This window comes from Podarcis muralis, chromosome 4 (genome assembly GCF_964188315.1).
Source record: "Podarcis muralis chromosome 4, rPodMur119.hap1.1, whole genome shotgun sequence".
Lineage (NCBI taxonomy): Eukaryota > Metazoa > Chordata > Lepidosauria > Squamata > Lacertidae > Podarcis > Podarcis muralis.
Window position 1 is genome coordinate 9,371,743 of NC_135658.1, and position 18,857 is coordinate 9,390,599.

Below are 18,857 nucleotides of genomic sequence, written 5' to 3' on the forward strand. Positions count from 1 at the left end.
TTTGGGAGGAGAGGAGAGGGGAAAACGTCTTAAAACACTTCAGTTGTGCAAAGCCACATATTGGAAGGCCAAACATTAGTTTGGAATGTAAAAAGATAGTAAAAGGTAAAGGTACCCCTGCCCGTACGGGCCAGTCTTGACAGACTCTAGGGTTGTGCGCCCACCTCACTCTATAGGCCGGGGGCCAGCGCTGTCCGGAGACACTTCCGGGTCACGTGGCCAGCGTGACAAAGTTGCATCTGGCGAGCCAGCGCAGCACACGGAAACGCCGTTTACCTTCCCGCTAGTAAGCGGTCCCTATTTATCTACTTGCACCCGGGGGTGCTTTGGAACTGCTAGGTTGGCAGGCGCTGGGACCGAGCAACGGGAGCGCACCCCGCCGCGGGGATCCGAACCGCCGACCTTTCGATCGGCAAGCCCTAGGCGCTGAGGCTTTTACCCACAGCGCCACCCGCGTCCCCTGTAAAAAGATAGATTGTCCAATTTGAAATGATTAGAGGATTTTCAATGTTGAGTGGAGGCAATGCTTTTTTTTCTTAAAAAATGTTTAGGGGTACTCTCATTTTGACTCAAGAAAATCACCATTTTATACTTCAAATCAGCAAAAACAAATACAGTAAATGGACAAAAGTACAAAGATTCACAAAATGTTTAGGGGTCTGCATCCCCCTGTGTTCAACTGAGTGGAGGTATTAAGAGTTTGGCATCTTTTCATGTATTTGCAGATGAAATTTGAAAGAAGAAGACTCCAGGGTTCAGCCCAAGACCTTTGAAACCCGACACATGACATTGCTATGCCATTGACAGCCACACCGTTGAGGAAAATGTTTAATAAAACCATCCTCCGATGGTCACAATATGCACCCACATTTTAAAAAAAGGATTGTTTGAGCCTCCACACAAAACGGGAGCTTCTTGTCACACGTGTAACATCAAAAAAACAGTTGTTGGGTGTTTTTAAGAGAAGCTTTTGTGGTGGGGCAATGTCGCAACGCACAGAAAGTTCTTCCCACGTGATCGCGTCGGGTGGAATCCCAATCAAACATCCGCCATTTTCTCCTTTGGTCTCCGGTGAAAGAGTGTGGCAGGGACTTCGTCAGGTAATGTTCCCATAAGCAAAGAGTTCTCAGAAAATGCATTCAAGAGTTTATCTTGCTGTTCACATTAACTGCTTCCTAAGGGTCGGGTTAGGGACGCGGGTGGCACTGTGGTCTAAACCTCAGAGCCTAGGACTTGCTGATCAGAAGGACGGCGGTTCGAATCCCCGTGATGGGGTGAGCTCCCGTTGCTCAGTCCCAGCTCCTGCCAGCCTAGCAGTTTGAAAGCACGTCAAAGCGCAAGTAGATAAATAGGTACCGCTCCGGCGGGAAGGTAAACAGCATTTCCGTGTGCTGCTCTGGTTCGCCAGAAGGGGCTTAGTCATGCTGGCCACATGACCCGGAAGCTGTACGCCGGCTCCCTCGGCCAATAAAGCGAGATGAGCGCCGCAACCCCAGAGTCGGTCACAACTGGACTTAATGGTCAGGAGTCCCTTTACCTTTAATGGTTGGGTTTAGTTGGACAAGCTGTTCCTGTGACAACTGCATTCATTACAAGATGGCCTATGAGGGAGGCTGCCTTACCCTACACAATATTATCTCGGTTTCCTTCCATTCAAGGAAATGAAGAAGAGGTTTTGTGGAGAGCAACATCTATAAGCACCAAGGCAAACTCAAAAGGCCGTGATCCCAGGCACCTTTGCTTTTTCCTACACAAAAAGGTTCCGAGTTCCAATCTCGCTGCTGTCGGTAAACAGATACCTACTGTAGTAGATGAATGACGAACCCTTTCAAGAAAGCACTAAAGCCTGTTTGCTGACAATGGGGCCTTGTGCTTTTCATTTATATGTGTGGATTTGATTGTTTTATGCCTTTGAAAACCTATATCGAACAGTAAAAGCCATCAGCCAGTTCATCGATGCAATTAAAATAGTTTCCCATGATTTGCGGCATAGCTGCTGGGATTTGCACCAATAACCTGCTATACTTCTCCGGCCAATAAAATGTGTGTTTAAGATGCAACTGTCAATTTTGTGGCAGTTCATGTGCCACTAGACCTCAGCATGGGCGCCTTCTTGAGATCTGTAGGAGGCATAATATTGTAATAAAGCAAACCTGCCACGCAGGGTTAGGCCTAAGGACAATTTTCTTGAAAGTTCCCTTACTCATTCCTCACTGCAAAAGAACACACCAGAACCAAAGGCTGCCAAAACAATGGAGAAAAAATGCGTTTAACTTGCAGCTAGGGGAGAGTGGATATGTCCATCTTGGTACCTCATTTCCCCAGTCTTAAAATTCAGTTCTCCACATTTTCACATTACGTTTGCAATTATATATATATATAAGCTTCATGTAAATTTACCAGCATCTTAGTGCATCCCCCCCTTTCACCCCAAACACATTTATAAATGCAATTTTGCCTAATATTCACATTTTTGCAAAACAGTTTCTCCTAACAGAGTGCTTTTTTGGTATGCTATTGTCACTAATATATATGTTTTAATGCACACCACCTTCTTTACCATAGTAATATTTGCCTGTTTGTGCACATTACTTGGCTAGAGAAATGTACTGCAACATTCAGAGAAGCGCCTGTTTGAAAAGGTGGCTGTGCAGAGTTTTGCAAAGTGTGAATTGCGTAGGCTCATTTTTAAATGCAAACTTTGGCCTCCACCCCTACTTTCGCCCTCCTCCAATTATTATTATTATTATTATTATTATTATTATTATTATTATTATTATTCCTAATTGATCAATCAGCTCAAGCTTGAAAGAGAACCAAACTTTGCAGAGCATTGTTCTCACGATTTCTCCCGGATGAAACTAAGGTCTCTTGTGGGACTTACCGTCAAAAAAGGAAACCTCTTTGGCTTACTCAATTCGGAGGGTAAAAACAAAAAAAAATCAAGGAAGTGGGTGTTTGTGTTCAGCATTTATTTATCGTTGTCCAGGAAGAAGAAGAAGAAGAAGAAAGTGACCCTCTATTTGAACAAGCACACCACAATCTATTGGCTATACATTAATAATGGTCTGGCTGTGATTATACTAACAGCAAAACTGAAGGCAGCACTGAGACAGTGAACTTTTAGCACAGTTTAGGGAGACAATTTCGCCCCCCCTTGGTGATAACGCAGCAGAATCGAGGCCACAAAATGTCCCTTAAAGACAACTTGGCTCTGCCTCGCAGAATCATGAGCATGGATAAGCTTGTGAAAAGACCACACGATGCCACCCCCCCAACAGAAACACCGCAGATGAGTAAAGCTAGTGGTTGTGGAATTTATTTCAGGTTTTTTTTTTGCAAAGCCAAGGTGAGTGGGGGTGTCAACAAGCCGTGAAGAGGACTTTAAGCACCATCGCAGGCAAAAAAGAGGATATAACAGTACAAGGAAGGAGGTGATCAAACAAGCAGACGAGAAAGCGCAGGAATATTCAAAAGGAAACGAGAAGGGAAGCCAGCAAGCAAATATTTGTAAAAGGAATGCAAAGAATGAGGGAGTTACAGAAGTTTGCCGAGACACAGTTCGGAAGGAAAACCTGAATGGCGGAATGAAACTAAATCGTGTTTTGCACCCGAGACCACAGGAGGTTTCAGGTGCTGCTGCAGCAATATGTCGGTCTTAAAAGAGACACTTGGGTGTTAACCAGAGGAAAGATAAGTCACTAAAGGCCTCTTGCACCCTCCATGACCCACGAGGATTTTTTAAATACGAAAAGAAAAGAAAACACGCCTCCTTGTTTCATTAGACTGGAGTCTCCCCATGGACCGGTAGGGGCATCTTAGCATCCTATAAGAGGGCAGGTGAGCATTTAAGCTGCCCAGTTATGCTTAATGGGGCTTTGGATCAAAGCAGAAAATGCATTAGTTCAGATTTGGCCAACCTTTGGGCCTCCAGATGTCGAACTACAACTCCCACCACCCCTGGTCATTGGCTATGCTTGCTAAAGCTGATGGGAGTTGTAGTTTGGAGACATCTGGCAGGTCCAAGGTTCCACGCACTAGTCTTTCCCAAACTTGGGTCTCCAGCTGTTTTTCGGACTACAACTCCCATCACCCCTAGCTAGCAAGGGATGATGGGAATTGTAGTCCGAAACCGGCAGGAAACGCTGAATTAGATCAACCTTTGCTAATCTGACAGTTCTCAAATCAGCTCTAGCATCAGACTGGCAAAGATGCATACTTGAGGTGTGTGATTTTTCCTTATTTATGTGTGGTTTTTGTTCTTTAAACAGCCATCTCAATGAGGAGGGGAGGTCAGGATTCGGATTATGCAGGGAGAGGTGGGGCCACGCTTTTCCTCCTGCACCACTGTCCTGGTGAAAGGTGCACACGCACGCACACCTAAGATGCTATTCAGCCTGCAAAGGAAGCTCCTGGTTTCCTGCCTCGTCCGGCTGCCTGAGCCAAGCTGAATCATATCCCAGTCCTGCACAGGACTGGAGAAAACATACCGGTAGTATAACATTTTTCTATGGCTACCCTTTGCTCTGTGTATCAACACACAGTGCTTCAAAGATCAAATGCAGCGCCTTCTCCCTCTACTTTCCAAATCCATTCTCTGTTCCCGTCCACCCAAATAAATATCTGTCACCCCAAATTTCCAAATACAGTGGTGCCTTGGTTCTCAAACGCATTGGTCCTCAAACAACTTGGAACCCAAACACTGAAGAAGAAGAAGAGTTTGGATTTGATATCCCGCCTTTCACTCCCTTTAAGGAGTCTCAAAGCGGCTAACATTCTCCTTTCCCTTCCTCCCCCACAACAAATACTCTGTGAGGTGAGTGGGGCTGAGAGACTTCAAAGAAGTGTGACTGGCCCAAGGTCACCCAGCAGCTGCATGTGGAGGAGCGGGGAAGCAAACCCAGTTCACCAGATTACGAGTCCACCGCTCCTAACCACTACACCACACACAAGTAGTTGTTCCGGTTTGCAAACTTTTTTCAGAAGCCGAACGTGCTCCGATTTGAGTGCCATACTTCTGTTTTGAGTGTTACGCTGAGGTCTGTCTTTTTCTGCTATTTATTTTGCATTTTTGTTTTGTTTTTGTGACTCTGTGGAACCCAGTTCAGCTACTGATTGATTGATTGATTGTGTGACTGCAGTACATTGTTTATTGCTTTCATTTTATGGGTCAATGGTCTCGTTAGAGAGTAAAATTCATGTCAAATTGCTGTGTCAGGGGTTGTTTTTAAAAGTCAAGCACAAATTAATCCATTTTGCACCCTGGTTTTGGAACGCTTTGGTTTTGGAACGGACTTCCAGAACGGATTAAGTTTGAGAACCAAGGCACCACTGTATGGCAGAAGAGAAAGGAAAAGGATTTATTCCCCGCCTGAGCTGGGTATTTGAAACCCCCTGTTTAGCTGGGGAAAGGCTGATGCAATGCTTCCACTACGGTGAATTAGACTGCTGTCCCCAGCTGGCAGAAATTCAAGAAGAAAAATGGACCCAGGGCAGTTTTAAAGGCTGCAGATTCCTTAGGGTGATGGTGGTTAAGCTAAGGAGTTAAAAAAAAAAAAAAACCTCTTTAGAAAAACAGAGATCTACCCCCTGGATCATGGCCCAACTTTTTGCTGCAGGGCTCTCATGGAGCATGTAGATGAGATGCTATCGCAGAATGAAGCAGCATCTTTTCAGAGCTGCAAATTTGTATAATCAAGCAATGTCCATGCAGATGCCCCCCCCTTTTTTTCCTTTTTAAAAAGCATTCTGAATAGCAAATGAGCATTATGGATCAATCAATGAAACTCTCCACGATGCATGTGTCTTTGTTGAGATTTTTCTTTTCTTTTTAATGCATCACACATTTGCAATTATTTCTACGCTTCCTGATGGATATTCCTGCATTTCTCCAAAGCACTGGAGGTATAAGAACTTGCCCCCGACCGACCCGAACCCCCCACCCAACAACCCTTCCACAAACACACAAACCGGGCTATACTTCTTACTCTACAAGTTCTAATATAGCTACACTTGGAGATACACCACAGAATTTGGTTACACATACTCTATAGCCGAAAGCATTCAGGAGCAAGCCTTAATAGAACACGTCACACACAAATACAGTACGGTTTTTGCATTCAGTTCAGGAGTCAAAGCCAAGCCCACAAACATTTGCTACCCAGTTATCATACAGCTCACCCCACCCTCTCCCCCACCCCACCCCAGCCTCTGAGGCTGCAATCCTAAAACCTCCACTTACACGGGAGTAAGCCCGGCTGAATTCAATAGGCCTTACTTCTGGGCAGACATGGTTAGTAGGTCTGCAGCCCGAGATCTGTTTTCCCCCTAACCTGGTTCTGTGGCAAAGACAGTATTTCTGCTTCTTTCTCAACTACCTCAAAAATTTACATTCTGCAAACCTTGCGCTCTATAAATAATAATACTAAAAAATATTCATGGGGTAGGGTGTGGGGGTGTGGAAGCTTTTCTTGAACATCTCCATAGCAACTGTGGACCTGGAAATTTGCCCTTTTGATCCATCCCAGTCGCCTTCCTGTTTTGTTAGCGTTCTTTTAAAAACTAATTGGCAATTTGGGGCCAAAGAGCAATTAAACCCAACGGCTGCTTCTCTGGACAGTGAATTATTATTTTTCCAATCGCTTGCAGTGATGTTCTTACTTGTACATTGGAGGAACCAGAAAAACAAACTAAAAACTGTTTTGTCCTTGACACGAGAAAGCCCCCAGGGCCTTTGATGAACCTACCCTGTATTTTCAGAACTCACCTGGAGAGATACTAACTAGTATTCTTCAAATTTGTGATGGTGGTTCAGCAGCGATCAGCTGATGCTTGCATGACGCCATAGTCACTTGCGTGACATCATCATGAGGTCATCTGCTGGCGCCGGCTGTCCTCAGCAGACTCCAGGTTTATACAGTCTCTCACATCACACCTGCGTGGATATCTGACATCACACACATGCGACACACACAACGCTCGATCTGCCCTTTTCCGCAGGCGAAAATGCTGGGCAAATCATGACGTCGGTGCACATGGCTGCCAAGTCGAGATCTTGAAATTTCACGTTATTTTCAGCATGGGGTGGAAATGAGGAGAGTTCTCTGCTGTTGGCAATGTATGAAACCAACCTCTGCTGAGGACAACCGGTCCCAACATGTGAGCTCAGGTAGGGCTAGGAGAGACCTCTGAAACCTGGGGAGTTGCTGCCAGCCAGTGTAGGGAATGCTGAGCAAGGTAGACTGAGGGCATGGTAGAATGCAGCTTTCTATGTGCCATAATCTGAAATCAGCAGGGTTCTGGCCATACCGTTTAGACTGATCACAGAAATTGCTGGGTCTTTTTTTATATTCTGGAAACCAAACCGTTCCCTTTTTATTTTCTGGTTTCTGATCTACCATATTTTTCGCTCTCTAAGACGCACCAGACCACAAGACGCACCTAGTTTTTGGAGGAGGAAAACAAGAAAAAAAAATATTCTGAATCTCAAAAGCCAGAACAGCAAGAGGGATCGCTGTGCAGTGAAAGCAGCGATCCCCCTGGGCTTCTGGGATAGCTGCGCAGCCTGAATTCGCTCCATAAGACACACACACATTTCCCCTTACTTTTTAGGAGGGAAAAAGTGAGTCTTATAGAGCAAAAAAAATACGGTACTTCTGCAAGGTTTTCTACCCCTGAACCTCAGAGCTACGTGGACTTGAAAGCTGAAAAACAGCATTTCCTCTGGGAGACGTTTAACGTCGCCATTACAATTTTCGAAACCTCGCACGGTGCAGGCTGCCCAAAGAAACGAGGTTAATGGGAATTGCATGGTTCCTCCTCCCTCTTTCCTTCTGTCATGCTTAGTAGAACTTTCTCCTAGTGACATCACAACAGAAGACGCTCTCCACCCTGGTTGGCTGAGGCGGGGCTAGGAAATACGGGACGCTGTGACATCACAGCAAGCGCCACGTTCTCCTAAGGCATGGTGGGTGGGAAGGGGTGGGCCCTCAAATTCTAGGTCACGGGTTTTTGCACCTGTCCTCAAAAATGAAGGGGCTGATCCTGGCCCTTTTCCAAATTGCTTAGGAGTGACAAGACGGTCCCGTTCACCCCCACAGAAATGTAAATGTCTCATTGACTTTCAAAAAACACCTCAAGGAGGTTTGGGAGGGCTACCAGATAGATTATTTTTTTACACACGAACCAATATTTATTTTACACCCTCTCTTAGTGGTATGAATTGAGGTTATTCTTCCTCTGAGCTTTATAGGCTAAGGCATAAGAAAGGGGCACTCGGGCAAAGACTAGTATTTGTTTTTTAAGGGAGCTGGAAGTGGTCAAATGGGGTTCTGCTTTCAGTGTGTGAATACACACACACTCCCTTTGCCTCATTCTTGCCCCTGGGTCTAACAGGTTTGGCAGGATTTTTGATGCCCCCAAAAACCAGGCCAACCTGTTTATCCGGGGCAAAAGCTGGACGAGAAGACCTGTCTTCCAGCCACTATCCTATTCTATCTCCCCCCTAAATCTCTGATGTACACAGATTGAAAACTAATCTGCTGTGCCTTTTACTGCCTCCTTTTACGCTAGGCAGCCAAACACGCCCCCCCTTGCAAAAAGGAGGCTTTCTAATCCGCCTTTGAAATCAAAGATAAAAAGCTTCTAATACAATTGGAACACAGGGCAGATTAGAAGCCTCTAATTAATTTTGTGGCCTTTATTTAAAGAAAAGAAAAGAAAATAAAGAAAATAAAAGGAGGGGGGTAGAAAACGAGAGAAAGAGAGAGAGAGAGAAAGAGAAAGCAAGTAAGAGCAGTGAAATTTACTCTTTCGCCTCGGCCAATTTATTGTTCATCTCTTTACTCTTCTCCTTTTCCTCGGCGTTTGTTGCGCTGGGCCCCTCGGCGCTCTTTTTCTTAGACGACCGGCTCGAAACCATCTGCTTATCTTTGGCCTTTTTCAGGGGTTTATGGCTTGCGGTCGTCTTTTTTGGCTTAGAAGGCTGAGGGCTCGGCTTCTCCACCTGGGCGGGTGCAACCGGCAAGCCGCCGCCGGCACACAAGAGGGACAACACACACAACACACAAGGAGAGGTGAGGGGGAGGGAGGAGAAAAGCGAATTTAGAGAGGCGTCGCCGAACGGTGGCAAAGGTTTCATCAAGAGGGCAGCGTCAAGGCAGCACTGCAGCCTTTAAGCCAGGCACAGGCCAACTCGGCCCTCCAGATGTTTTGGGACTACAACTCCCATCATCCCTGACCACTGGTCCCGTTAGCTAGGGATGATGGGAGTTGTAGTCCCAAAACATCTGGAAGGCCGAGTTGGCCTATGCCTGCTTTAAGCTGACTGGTTAACTAACCTGTCCTTAGAAGCACTAAACCCTCTTTGGGTATGCACCACCATCAGGGTTGTGGGTCGTAAGATTTGCCTTGTACCTCTATCTGATATATAGCGGTACCTTGGTTTAAGAACAGCTTAGTTGATGAACAACGTGGATTAGGAACGCTGCAAACCCGCAAGTAGGTGTTTTGGTTTGTGAACTTTGCCTTGGAAGCAGAACATGTTCTGCTTTCCGTTGAGTGTAAATTGAGTCCCCCGGTGCTATGGGAAAGCACGCCTTGGTTTAAGAACGCTTTGGTTTAAGAACGGACTTCTGGAATGGATTAAGTTCATAAGCCAAGGTACCACTGTATGGAGCATTAGGGGACAGTTAGTACCTCTGATAGGGACATGCTGTGCTCCTTCTCAGGTAGTTGGTCCAGCTTTGGTGGCCACCCAGCACTCAGCTCTCACCTGTGGCTCCGCGGAGGACCTTAAGGTCCACAAATGACAACATTTTGGAGGTCCCAGGTAGCAAGGATGTTTAGGTTGGTCTCAACTAGGGCCAGGGCCTTTTCAGTACTGGCCCCGACTTGGTTGTACACTCTGTCGCAAGAGACTGGGCCCTGCGGGACTTGACATCTTTCCGCAGGGCCTGCAAGACAGAGCTGTTCCACCTGGCCTCTGGTTTGGACTCAGTCTGACCCTTATGTTTCCCTCCCCTTATGGTCTTGATTTATCGGCTACTTTAAAATGAGGCTGCGTTTTAAATTGGTTTCCCCGCCCCCTCTCTTCCCCCCCTTGAAATATACCTGGAGTCAAGAGTGGATTTCATGCTCTTTATTCAGCTCATAGTGGTGAGGAGGAATGGAAGTTCCCCCACAATGTCTGCTTTATATACATTATTTACACAATGGGCCCCACGTGATTGGCTAATTCTGGGATTCTCCTGTAGGCCAATCAGGTTGCAGATTCACTTCCACCTGGAGCTGGATTGGGTGGCTCCTGTGGACCAATCAGACTGCTGCATTCTGGACCCTTTTGTTCTAGGACCAATCAGACTGCTGCATTCTGGATCCTATTGTTCTAGGACCAATCGAACTGCTGCATTCTGAATCCTATTGTTCTAGGACCAATCAGACTGCTGCCTTTTGGATCCTATTCGACTCAGTACATAACACCCCTATTATGTTTTTACTGTGATTTTATTGGTGTTAGCCGCCCTGAGCCCGGGGAGGGTGGGGCATAAATAAAATTTATTTATTTATTTATTTTATTATCATTATTATTATTATTATTATTATTATTATTATTATTTGCTGTCAGGAGGCAACAGCAGCCACACCCTAGGAATGGCTTCAACTGGCCAGCTAAACCAGGTGAGGGAAGCTGATGGGGTCTCAAACCCTCAGGGAGTTATGGGTTCCCCCTGCATGTGAAGACAGGCTCTAATAGATTAAGTGGATGAGACCAAGACTGGGTCCAATGGTCAAGAAGGCGGTTTCTGAACATGCCGTAGAGCAGAGACATCCAGCTCCCATGAAATTGTGATTTACTCACAGAATAAAAAACTGGCAAAACTGGCAAACCCACAGCGCCACCCGTGTCCCAGACATGCGCAGATGCAATTTCCAGTGTCGCGCTGCGCTGGCCTGGCCCACAGAGGATCTCCGCGGGAGTGATCCGGCCCATTCCCAGCAAGCCTTGCCGACCCCTGATGCAAGCAGATTAATTTCCTGGATCTGCAGAGCACTGGTGTAGCATGGTTATCAACTTCCCTTGTGCCGCAGGATTCAGGCTGCTGTCTTCACCATCACACATGGAGCCTCTTCAGACATTTTCTGTCCTCTCGGGGATGGTGATGTGAGGGGCAGAGATCGGGGCATCTCTTCAGGGTCCTGGCTAGGGGTCTCTCTCAGCCTTTACTGCCCAAGGTTTTAGAAGGGCCCTGCACAAAACTCCCTGGATATATCTGGCTGCAATTTTGGGGGCAGGCTTAATCCACTTAAGGACGTGGATGGCATTGTGGGTTAAACCACAGAGCCTAGGACTTAACGATCAGAAGGTTGGCGGTTCGAATCCCCACGACGGGGTGAGCTCCCATTGCTCGGTCCCTACTCCTGCCAACCTAGCAGTTCGAAAGCACGTCTAAGTGCAAGTAGATAAATAGGTACCGCTCCTGCAGGAAGGTAAACAGCGTTTCCATGCGCTGCTCTGTTTCACCAGAAGCGACTTGGTCATGCTGCCCACATGACCTGGAAGCTGTACGCCGGCTCCCTCAGCCAATAAAGCGAGATGAGCGCCGCAACCCCAGAGTCGGCCACGACTGGACCTAACGGTCAGGGGTCCCTTGACCTTTATTTCTGCGGTGCCGCATATCAGTTCTGCACATGCCCAGATGCTGAAAATTGCGCCTGCATGTGGGCATGTGCAGAAGCAATTTCCGGCACTGCGGACATGCGCAGACGCGATTTCCGGCATCTGGGCATGCCCAGAAGCGATTTCCAGAGCAGCGGAAGAGAGTCCCCACGCTGTGCTGTGCCGGTTTAGTGCAGCACGCAGGGACTTTCCAAGAGGGCAGCTTGGTTTGGGGGCGGCTCGGGGGCAGTTAAACGGCCTACATGGGCCGCTTCCGGGGCACACAGAGATACTAGGGGTTATCTGAACTAGCCAACCAACTGGACAGGATGTTGGTGGGATGCGCGGGGAAGTGGTGGATCCTGCTGACCCCGCAGAGACTCCCCCCTCCCCAAATTTGCCACAGAGCAGGGAGGGAGAACCTCCCCCCCTCCAGATGACGCTGGACTCCAAGTCCCATCAGCCCCAGCCAGCGTGCGAGGAAGCAGCGTACAAAAGTATGAAATAAACGAATGTTTTGTTTCGGCGGGGAAGTATCCCACAGAGGAGCCGTGCCGCCCGTCTCCCGTCTCCCTTACCTTTGTGATTTCCTTGTAGGGCTCGCTGTACAGGCTCCGTATCCTCCGATGCTCGAGGAATTTGTTATCCGAAGGGCCGGGTTTTGCCCCTTCGACAGTGAACTGGGTGCTGTAGCTCGTTTTGTGATTCATCTTCCCCTCCGGAAACTTGTACTGGGGCTTGACCTTGATGGCTTTCACCGGCTTGACGTCTGTCCAGGGTTGGAATTCATTTCTGAGCGAAAGGGGGAGAGCTTGAGTGAGAAGCAGGGAATCAAAAGGCTGGCCAGAACAACTAAGAAATAGAATGGCTTCAGTAGCTTTCTATTTGTACGCACCATTATGCTGAACAGTGTCGGTTGTTTAATTGACACCGAAAGGAGAAAATGCCTAGATGTGTATCACTGAAGGCTTGAACGTGGGGAAATTCCACTGGAGTATACTAAGTGGTCTCTGAACTCCTTGATGAGTTGATAATTAACAACTGTTGTCTGCTGGCTAACATGTGAGTGTTTAACCTTAGATCAGGCGGCAAAGGTATTCGGTTGCAAATGCGCCATTTTAGAAGGGTGGTGGCTAAGTCTTTGCTCTCAGGCTCTGTGGGAGTTAGATGCTACCCATAACCTAAGATGCTGCACAGCCTAAGGGGCTGAAATGCAGGCAAAATGGAGCCCGTGTGAGAGAGAGCTTTGTTAGCCAGCTCTGATTATAGGTTTTCTTTTATTTCTAAGAAGATGGGTCTGTGTTAACTTGCAGAAGATGAAATTATGGAAAACCAATTAAAAAATAATTAGCACACAAAAAAGATATTGTATGGAATTATTTGGATGCATCTTTGATTCTATCATTCTGTTTTTGAAGCAAGTTCTGCAAGTAAAGTTTCAACAATCTAATGGGTCTAGACCAGTGTTTCTCAAGCTGTGGGTCCCCAGACGTTGTTGGACTACAACTCCCATCATTCCTTTTTAAAAAAAAGATATTTATTAAAGCTTTCAAAATGTTACAAAAAGAAAAAAAGAAAATACAAAATAAAAACATTTAAAAACAAATCAGTCTTTCCATATCTTATCTTTCGTTTGCTTGTTTCCCAGACCTCCTCACACCTCCCTTTTTTGTATTCCAGTTCAATTAGTTAATTCAGCAAATCCTTTCCGTCTTTGATTTTATCTTAATCTTTTATCTTAATATATTATAGCTTTAAATTATCCCCTGTTAACAATCCATTTTTACATATTCCTTCAGGCCCCCAACACGCTCAAGGGCTATGTGCCTTTGGAATCCATACTCCAAACAGTCACTTATTTCATGAGTTTATAACAGCCGGAGCCAGTAAGCTGGCCAGAAATTGAGGGGATCCTGGGGAATATTCACATCCTCATCCTTGTGGGGCAGGGAGCAGAATCCACTGACACAATGTGATATGGATAAAATGGATAAAATGAAGTCCCTGGAGACTGAAATGTGGAACAAGGAGACTTGATTCAACACTACTGCTGAGCTCAAAATGGCTGCTGTCTGTGGTTCCATTCTTCGCTGGTGTTCCCCAAAAATGTTGTCCTCCATGCACCCATTCCCAAACACTTTGGTTCCTGCTACTATAATGAAGATTGGAAAATTTTCAGACAGGATTGATGAAAGTCAAAAAATTGAATAAGATGTAAAAGTATGTTTAATTACTGTTGAAAATGATGTTTAAAAAACTAATAAAAATTATATATATAAAAAAGAAGAAAATTTTGAAAAGCCGTTCACATATGTTCCATGTGTTGTGTAATGACGCTTAGCAATGCAACATCAAAGCCGCGGCGAGCGCTTTATTTTCCAAAAAAACTTGCAAAACTTTCTGTGTGTAATGTGAATATAGGGGTACCTCTGGTTGCGAACGGGATCCGTTCCGGAGGCCCAATCGCAACATGAAAAGAGCACAACCTGCAGCGGCACGTCTGTGCATGCGCGGGTTGCGATTTGTCGCTTCTGTGCATGCGCGTGACGTCATTTTGCGCTTCTGCGCAGGCACGAGCAGCGAAACCCGGAAGTAACCCTTTCCGGTACTTCCGGGTCGCCGCGGGACGTAACCTGAAAGAACGCAACATGAAGCAAACGTAACATGAGGTATGACTGTATCACTATGGTTGATTTTAATAAATCATTTTATGATTTCAAGCTTCAAGGTGTCTCATTTACAACAACAGCTTTCTTTACTGTGTTTCAGGACACAAGTAGAAAGATAGATACAGTGGTACCTCAGGTTAAGTACTTAATTCGTTCCGGAGGTCTGTACTTAACCTGAAAGTGTTCTTAACCTGAAGCACCACTTTAGCTAATGGGGCCTCCCGCTCCGGCCGCACAATTTCTGTTCTCATCCTGAAGCAAAGTTCTTAACCTGAAGCACTGTTTCTGGGTTAGTGGAGTCTGTAACCTGAAGCGTATGTACCACTGTACACAAAAGAATGCAAATTTATCTCTGCATCTTTGTTTTTTTCGCTTAAAGAAGGTAGATGGGTGTGTGTGTGTGCTGAGTAAATCTTCCCCTCCTGAAAAGTAGGGTGGTAGGCCAAATAAGTTTAGGAACCCCTGTTCTAAAATAGCAATGAGAGGTAGGGTGTGTTGCTGTCAAACATCTCTGAGTTTCCACCATCCTCAATGGAAAATAATCAATGAGAGTTGATGGTGGACTGACCAATAAGGTCTCCTTTAGTCCCCTCTCCCCTTTCCAGGATGATCAATCCACTTTGCAATCCATTTGAGCGACAGCGGGCCGCGATGCTGCGTCCTTCCTCCAGGGCAGAAACACACCCATTAATTAAAACCTAGCCGGTCGTTAATATTCAGCGCACACCCCAGGCTAGCGGCAAACTGCTTGCGAAGACCACACCGCAAACACCACAAGCAGCCAATGTGTGTCTGCACGCATATTATTCCCCCCCCCCTTGCATTCATGGCATTCCAGAAAGGAGATTTGCATGTAGATCAGGGCTCCACTCAGTGGATTGAGATCTGATTGCAGAACAGGTCGTTTCTAACAAGGAACTTTGGTCCAGACCAGACTTTCCTCAACTTGGTGCCTCCAGATGGCTTTGCTGGCTGGGACCGATGAGGGTTGTAATCGGGAGAAATTCGCCGTTCTGAGCGCAATGCAAAGTTTCGGTGCAGGCCATTAAAGCCCTAAAGGTAAAGGTAAAGGTACCCCTGCCCGTACGGGCCAGTCTTGCCAGACTCTAGGGTTGTGCGCCCATCTCACTTAAGAGGCCAGGGGCCAGCGCTGTCCGCAGACACTTCCGGGTCACGTGGCCAGCGTGACAAGCTGCATCTGGCGAGCCAGCGCAGCACACGGAACGCCGTTTACCTTCCCACTGGTAAGCGGTCCCTATTTATCTACTTGCACCCGGAGGTGCTTTCGAACTGCTAGGTTGGCAGGCGCTGGACCGAAGGACGGGAGCGCACCCCGCCGCGGGGATTCGAACCGCCGAACTGACGATCGGCAAGTCCTAGGCGCTGAGGCTTTAACCCACAGCGCCACCCGCATCCCATTAAAGCCCTAAACGGCCCTATATACCTGAAGGAGCGTCTCCACCCCTGTTGTTCAGTGCAGACACTGAGGTCCAGCTCCGAGGGCCTTCTGGCAGTTCCCTCCCTGCAAGAATTGAGGTTACAGGGAACCAGGCACAGGGCCTTCTTGGTCGTGGTACCCAGTCTGTGGAATGCCCTCCCATCAGAAGTTAAACAGATATACAACTATACGGTTCTTAAAAGACACCAGGGAAGTTTTTAGTGTGTGGTGTTGTATTGTGCTTTCACTATTTTTTGTTGGGAGCTGCCCAGAGAGACTGGGGCAACCCAGTCAGATATTATTATTATTATTATTATTATTATTATTATTATTATTACTGTACTACTACAGTGGTACCTTGGTTCTCAAATGTCTCCATTGATGAATGTTTCAGAAACCAAACGCTGAAAACCCAGCCCTTTACGCCTCAGTTTTCGAACATTTCGGAACTCAAGCCGTCTTCCAGAACGGATAATGTTTGAGAACCGAGGTACCACTATTATATTATTATTATTATTATTATTATTATTATTATTATTATTATTATGGCTATTGATGGCTACTTGCAGGACCGGATTTAGGTTTGATGAGGCCCTAAGCTACTGAAGGTAACGGGGCCCTTTTTATGTCCAGCTGTCCTTTGTCAACAAGAAATTGTTGCTGTTTTTTGTGTTGAATATATGCTATATGGTAATTTATGGACCTAATAGGTATCTCAAGCCATTTGCACATAACAAAATAACCAGTCCATGCAGAATGTAGGCACCCTATATATAGAAAGGAGCAAACCAGTGATATTTTAGGGAGCAGGCTAGCAGGCGGGGCACATGACTTACATCGTAGGAGCCTACACAACACAAAACACTGTTGCTGTCTGTAGGTTTGATTCTGTTTGCTTTTTAACTTATATTTTGGAAATGTACATCCAGGTTTTCCCCCCTCTAATTTTTTGGGAGGCCCCCAAGAGAGTGGGGCCCTAAGCTATAGCTTGTTTAGCTTATACAGTGGTACCTCGGGTTACAGATGCTTCAGGTTACAGACGCTTCAGGTTACAGACTCCGCTAACCCAGAAATAGTACCTCGGGTTAAGAACTTTGCTTCAGGATGAGAACAGAAATCGTGCTCCGGTGGCGCGGCAGCAGCGGGAGGCCCCATTAGCTAAAGTGGTGCTTCAGGTTAAGAACAGTTTCAGGTTAAGAACGGACCTCCAGAACGAAATAAGTTCTTAACCCGAGGTACCACTGTACGGAAATCCGGCACAGTGGGAGCAGAGATGCTTCTGAACACCAGTTGCTGGAAAGAGCAAGAGGGGAGAGGGCTCATGAAGTTGAATCTGGCTTGCAGATTTCCCATGGCCATCTAGTTGACCCCTTGCCTTTCCGAGACTGAAACCCTCTAGCTGTCACTCCTACCATCCGAAGAGCATCAGAAGTTCTCACGGTGGCCAACTGGATGCTTGTGATGAAGCCCAAAAGCAGAACCAGAAGCAACTCTCCCCTCCAGTGGTTTCCAGCAACTGTTGTTCAGAATCACTGGAAGGGACCACCTGTTAGAATTCCTGCTCCGTGATTGCAGTCATGGGATTGTTGTCTTTCACATGACGTGATATGTTTTGACTCCGCAGAGTAGGAAGTGACGGAGACAGGATGTTTGTGTTACTGTGTTCCGTGAAGTGGGACTATTGTCCTTTGTTCTTTTTCTCTAGAGAGCCAGCGTGGTGTAGTGGTTAAGAACGGTAGTCTCGTAATCTGGGGAACCGGGTTCGTGTCTCCGCTCCTCCACATGCAGCTGCTGGGTGACCTTGGGCCAGTCACACTTCTTTGAAGTCTCTCAGCCGCACTCACCTCACAGAGTGTTTGTTGTGGGGGAGGAAGGGAAAGGAGATTGTGAGCCGCTTTGAGACTCCTTTGGGTAGTGATAAAGCGGGACATCAAATCCAAACTCCTCCTCCTCCTCCTCCTCTTCTTCTTCTTCTTCTTCTTCTTCTTCTTCTTCTTCTTCTTCTTCTTTGCTGTCTGATGCTAGAGAGAGAGGGAGCCATGTTGCAGTGCTCCGTGCGTGTTTATATGTAAATAAAGTAGATTAGCCAAAATGCTGAGTTGCTGAGGTCTGTTACACAAGCTGCGAAGACTCTGCGGATCCCTAAGTGTGCCGGTGTCGGTGGGCATCGGGTAGCTGTGATGATCGGGCTGAAGAAAGCTTTTGAAGCTCCCGAACGAAAGTCCAGGAAGAAGAAGAAGAGTTTGGATTTGATATCCCACTTTATCACTACCTGAAGGAGTCTCAAAGTGGCTAACATTCTCCTTTCCCTTCCTCCCCCACAACAAACACTCTGTGAGGTGAGTGGGGCTGAGAGACTTCAAAGAAGTGTGACTGGCCCAAGGTCACCCAGCAGCTGCATGTGGAGGAGCGGGGAAGCGAACCCGGTTCACCAGATTACGAGTCCACTGCTCTTAACCACTACACCACACTGGCATGTGTCTCTGCCAGGGTCCTACTCGGGTGTAGGCTGAACTCCTGACACCACCAGGATCATCTAGTCCAAACCCCTGCAATGCAGGAAACGTTTGTCCAGTGTGAGGCTCGAACCCACAACCCAGAGATTGAGAGTCTTGTGCTCTAACGGACGGAGCTATCCAGTTTATCCAAGCATTGTGTTCTCCAGCCACAAAGGCAAGAGCATCACCTTCATGGCTGACAGCCATCGATAGCCCTCACCTCATCCATGAATTTGTCTAATCCTCTTTCAAAGCCATGTAGGTTGGCGGCCATCCCTCTTGTGGCAAGGAGTTCCGTAGTTCAACTAGGTGCTGCTTTTTCTCTCTGTCCCAAATCTTCCAACATTCTGGACTAGATGCATTCGGGATGCCGGACTAGATGGGCCATTGGCCCTGATCCAGCGGGCTCATTTCATCTTCTTGCAGGAAGCCAGAGGCATCGATTGATGTTCCTTCGGTAGCAGAAAACTGAACCTTTTAGTCTGAGAGTGGAAGGCAATTCTGAATGTGTTCTTCCTTGAAACCCGCCAAGTCCAGTAGCCACTTTTCCTACTTGCCTGGCCCTAATGCAAAGATGAGGAGGGGGACCTCCCGGC

General features: G+C 46.8%; 1 protein-coding gene across 1 annotated transcript in view; it reads right to left on the minus strand.

Moving 5' to 3' along the window:
* MAP6 (microtubule associated protein 6) overlaps positions 1-18,857 on the minus strand; it is a 57,822-nt gene that overhangs the window by 7,014 nt on the left and 31,951 nt on the right. Inside the window, exons 2-3 of the mRNA XM_028725881.2 lie at positions 12,235-12,448; positions 8,808-9,004 (exon numbers count right to left, since the gene is read on the minus strand). Coding sequence (XP_028581714.2) covers positions 8,808-9,004; positions 12,235-12,448 — 411 coding nt within the window. The remainder of the gene's footprint in view (positions 1-8,807; positions 9,005-12,234; positions 12,449-18,857) is intronic.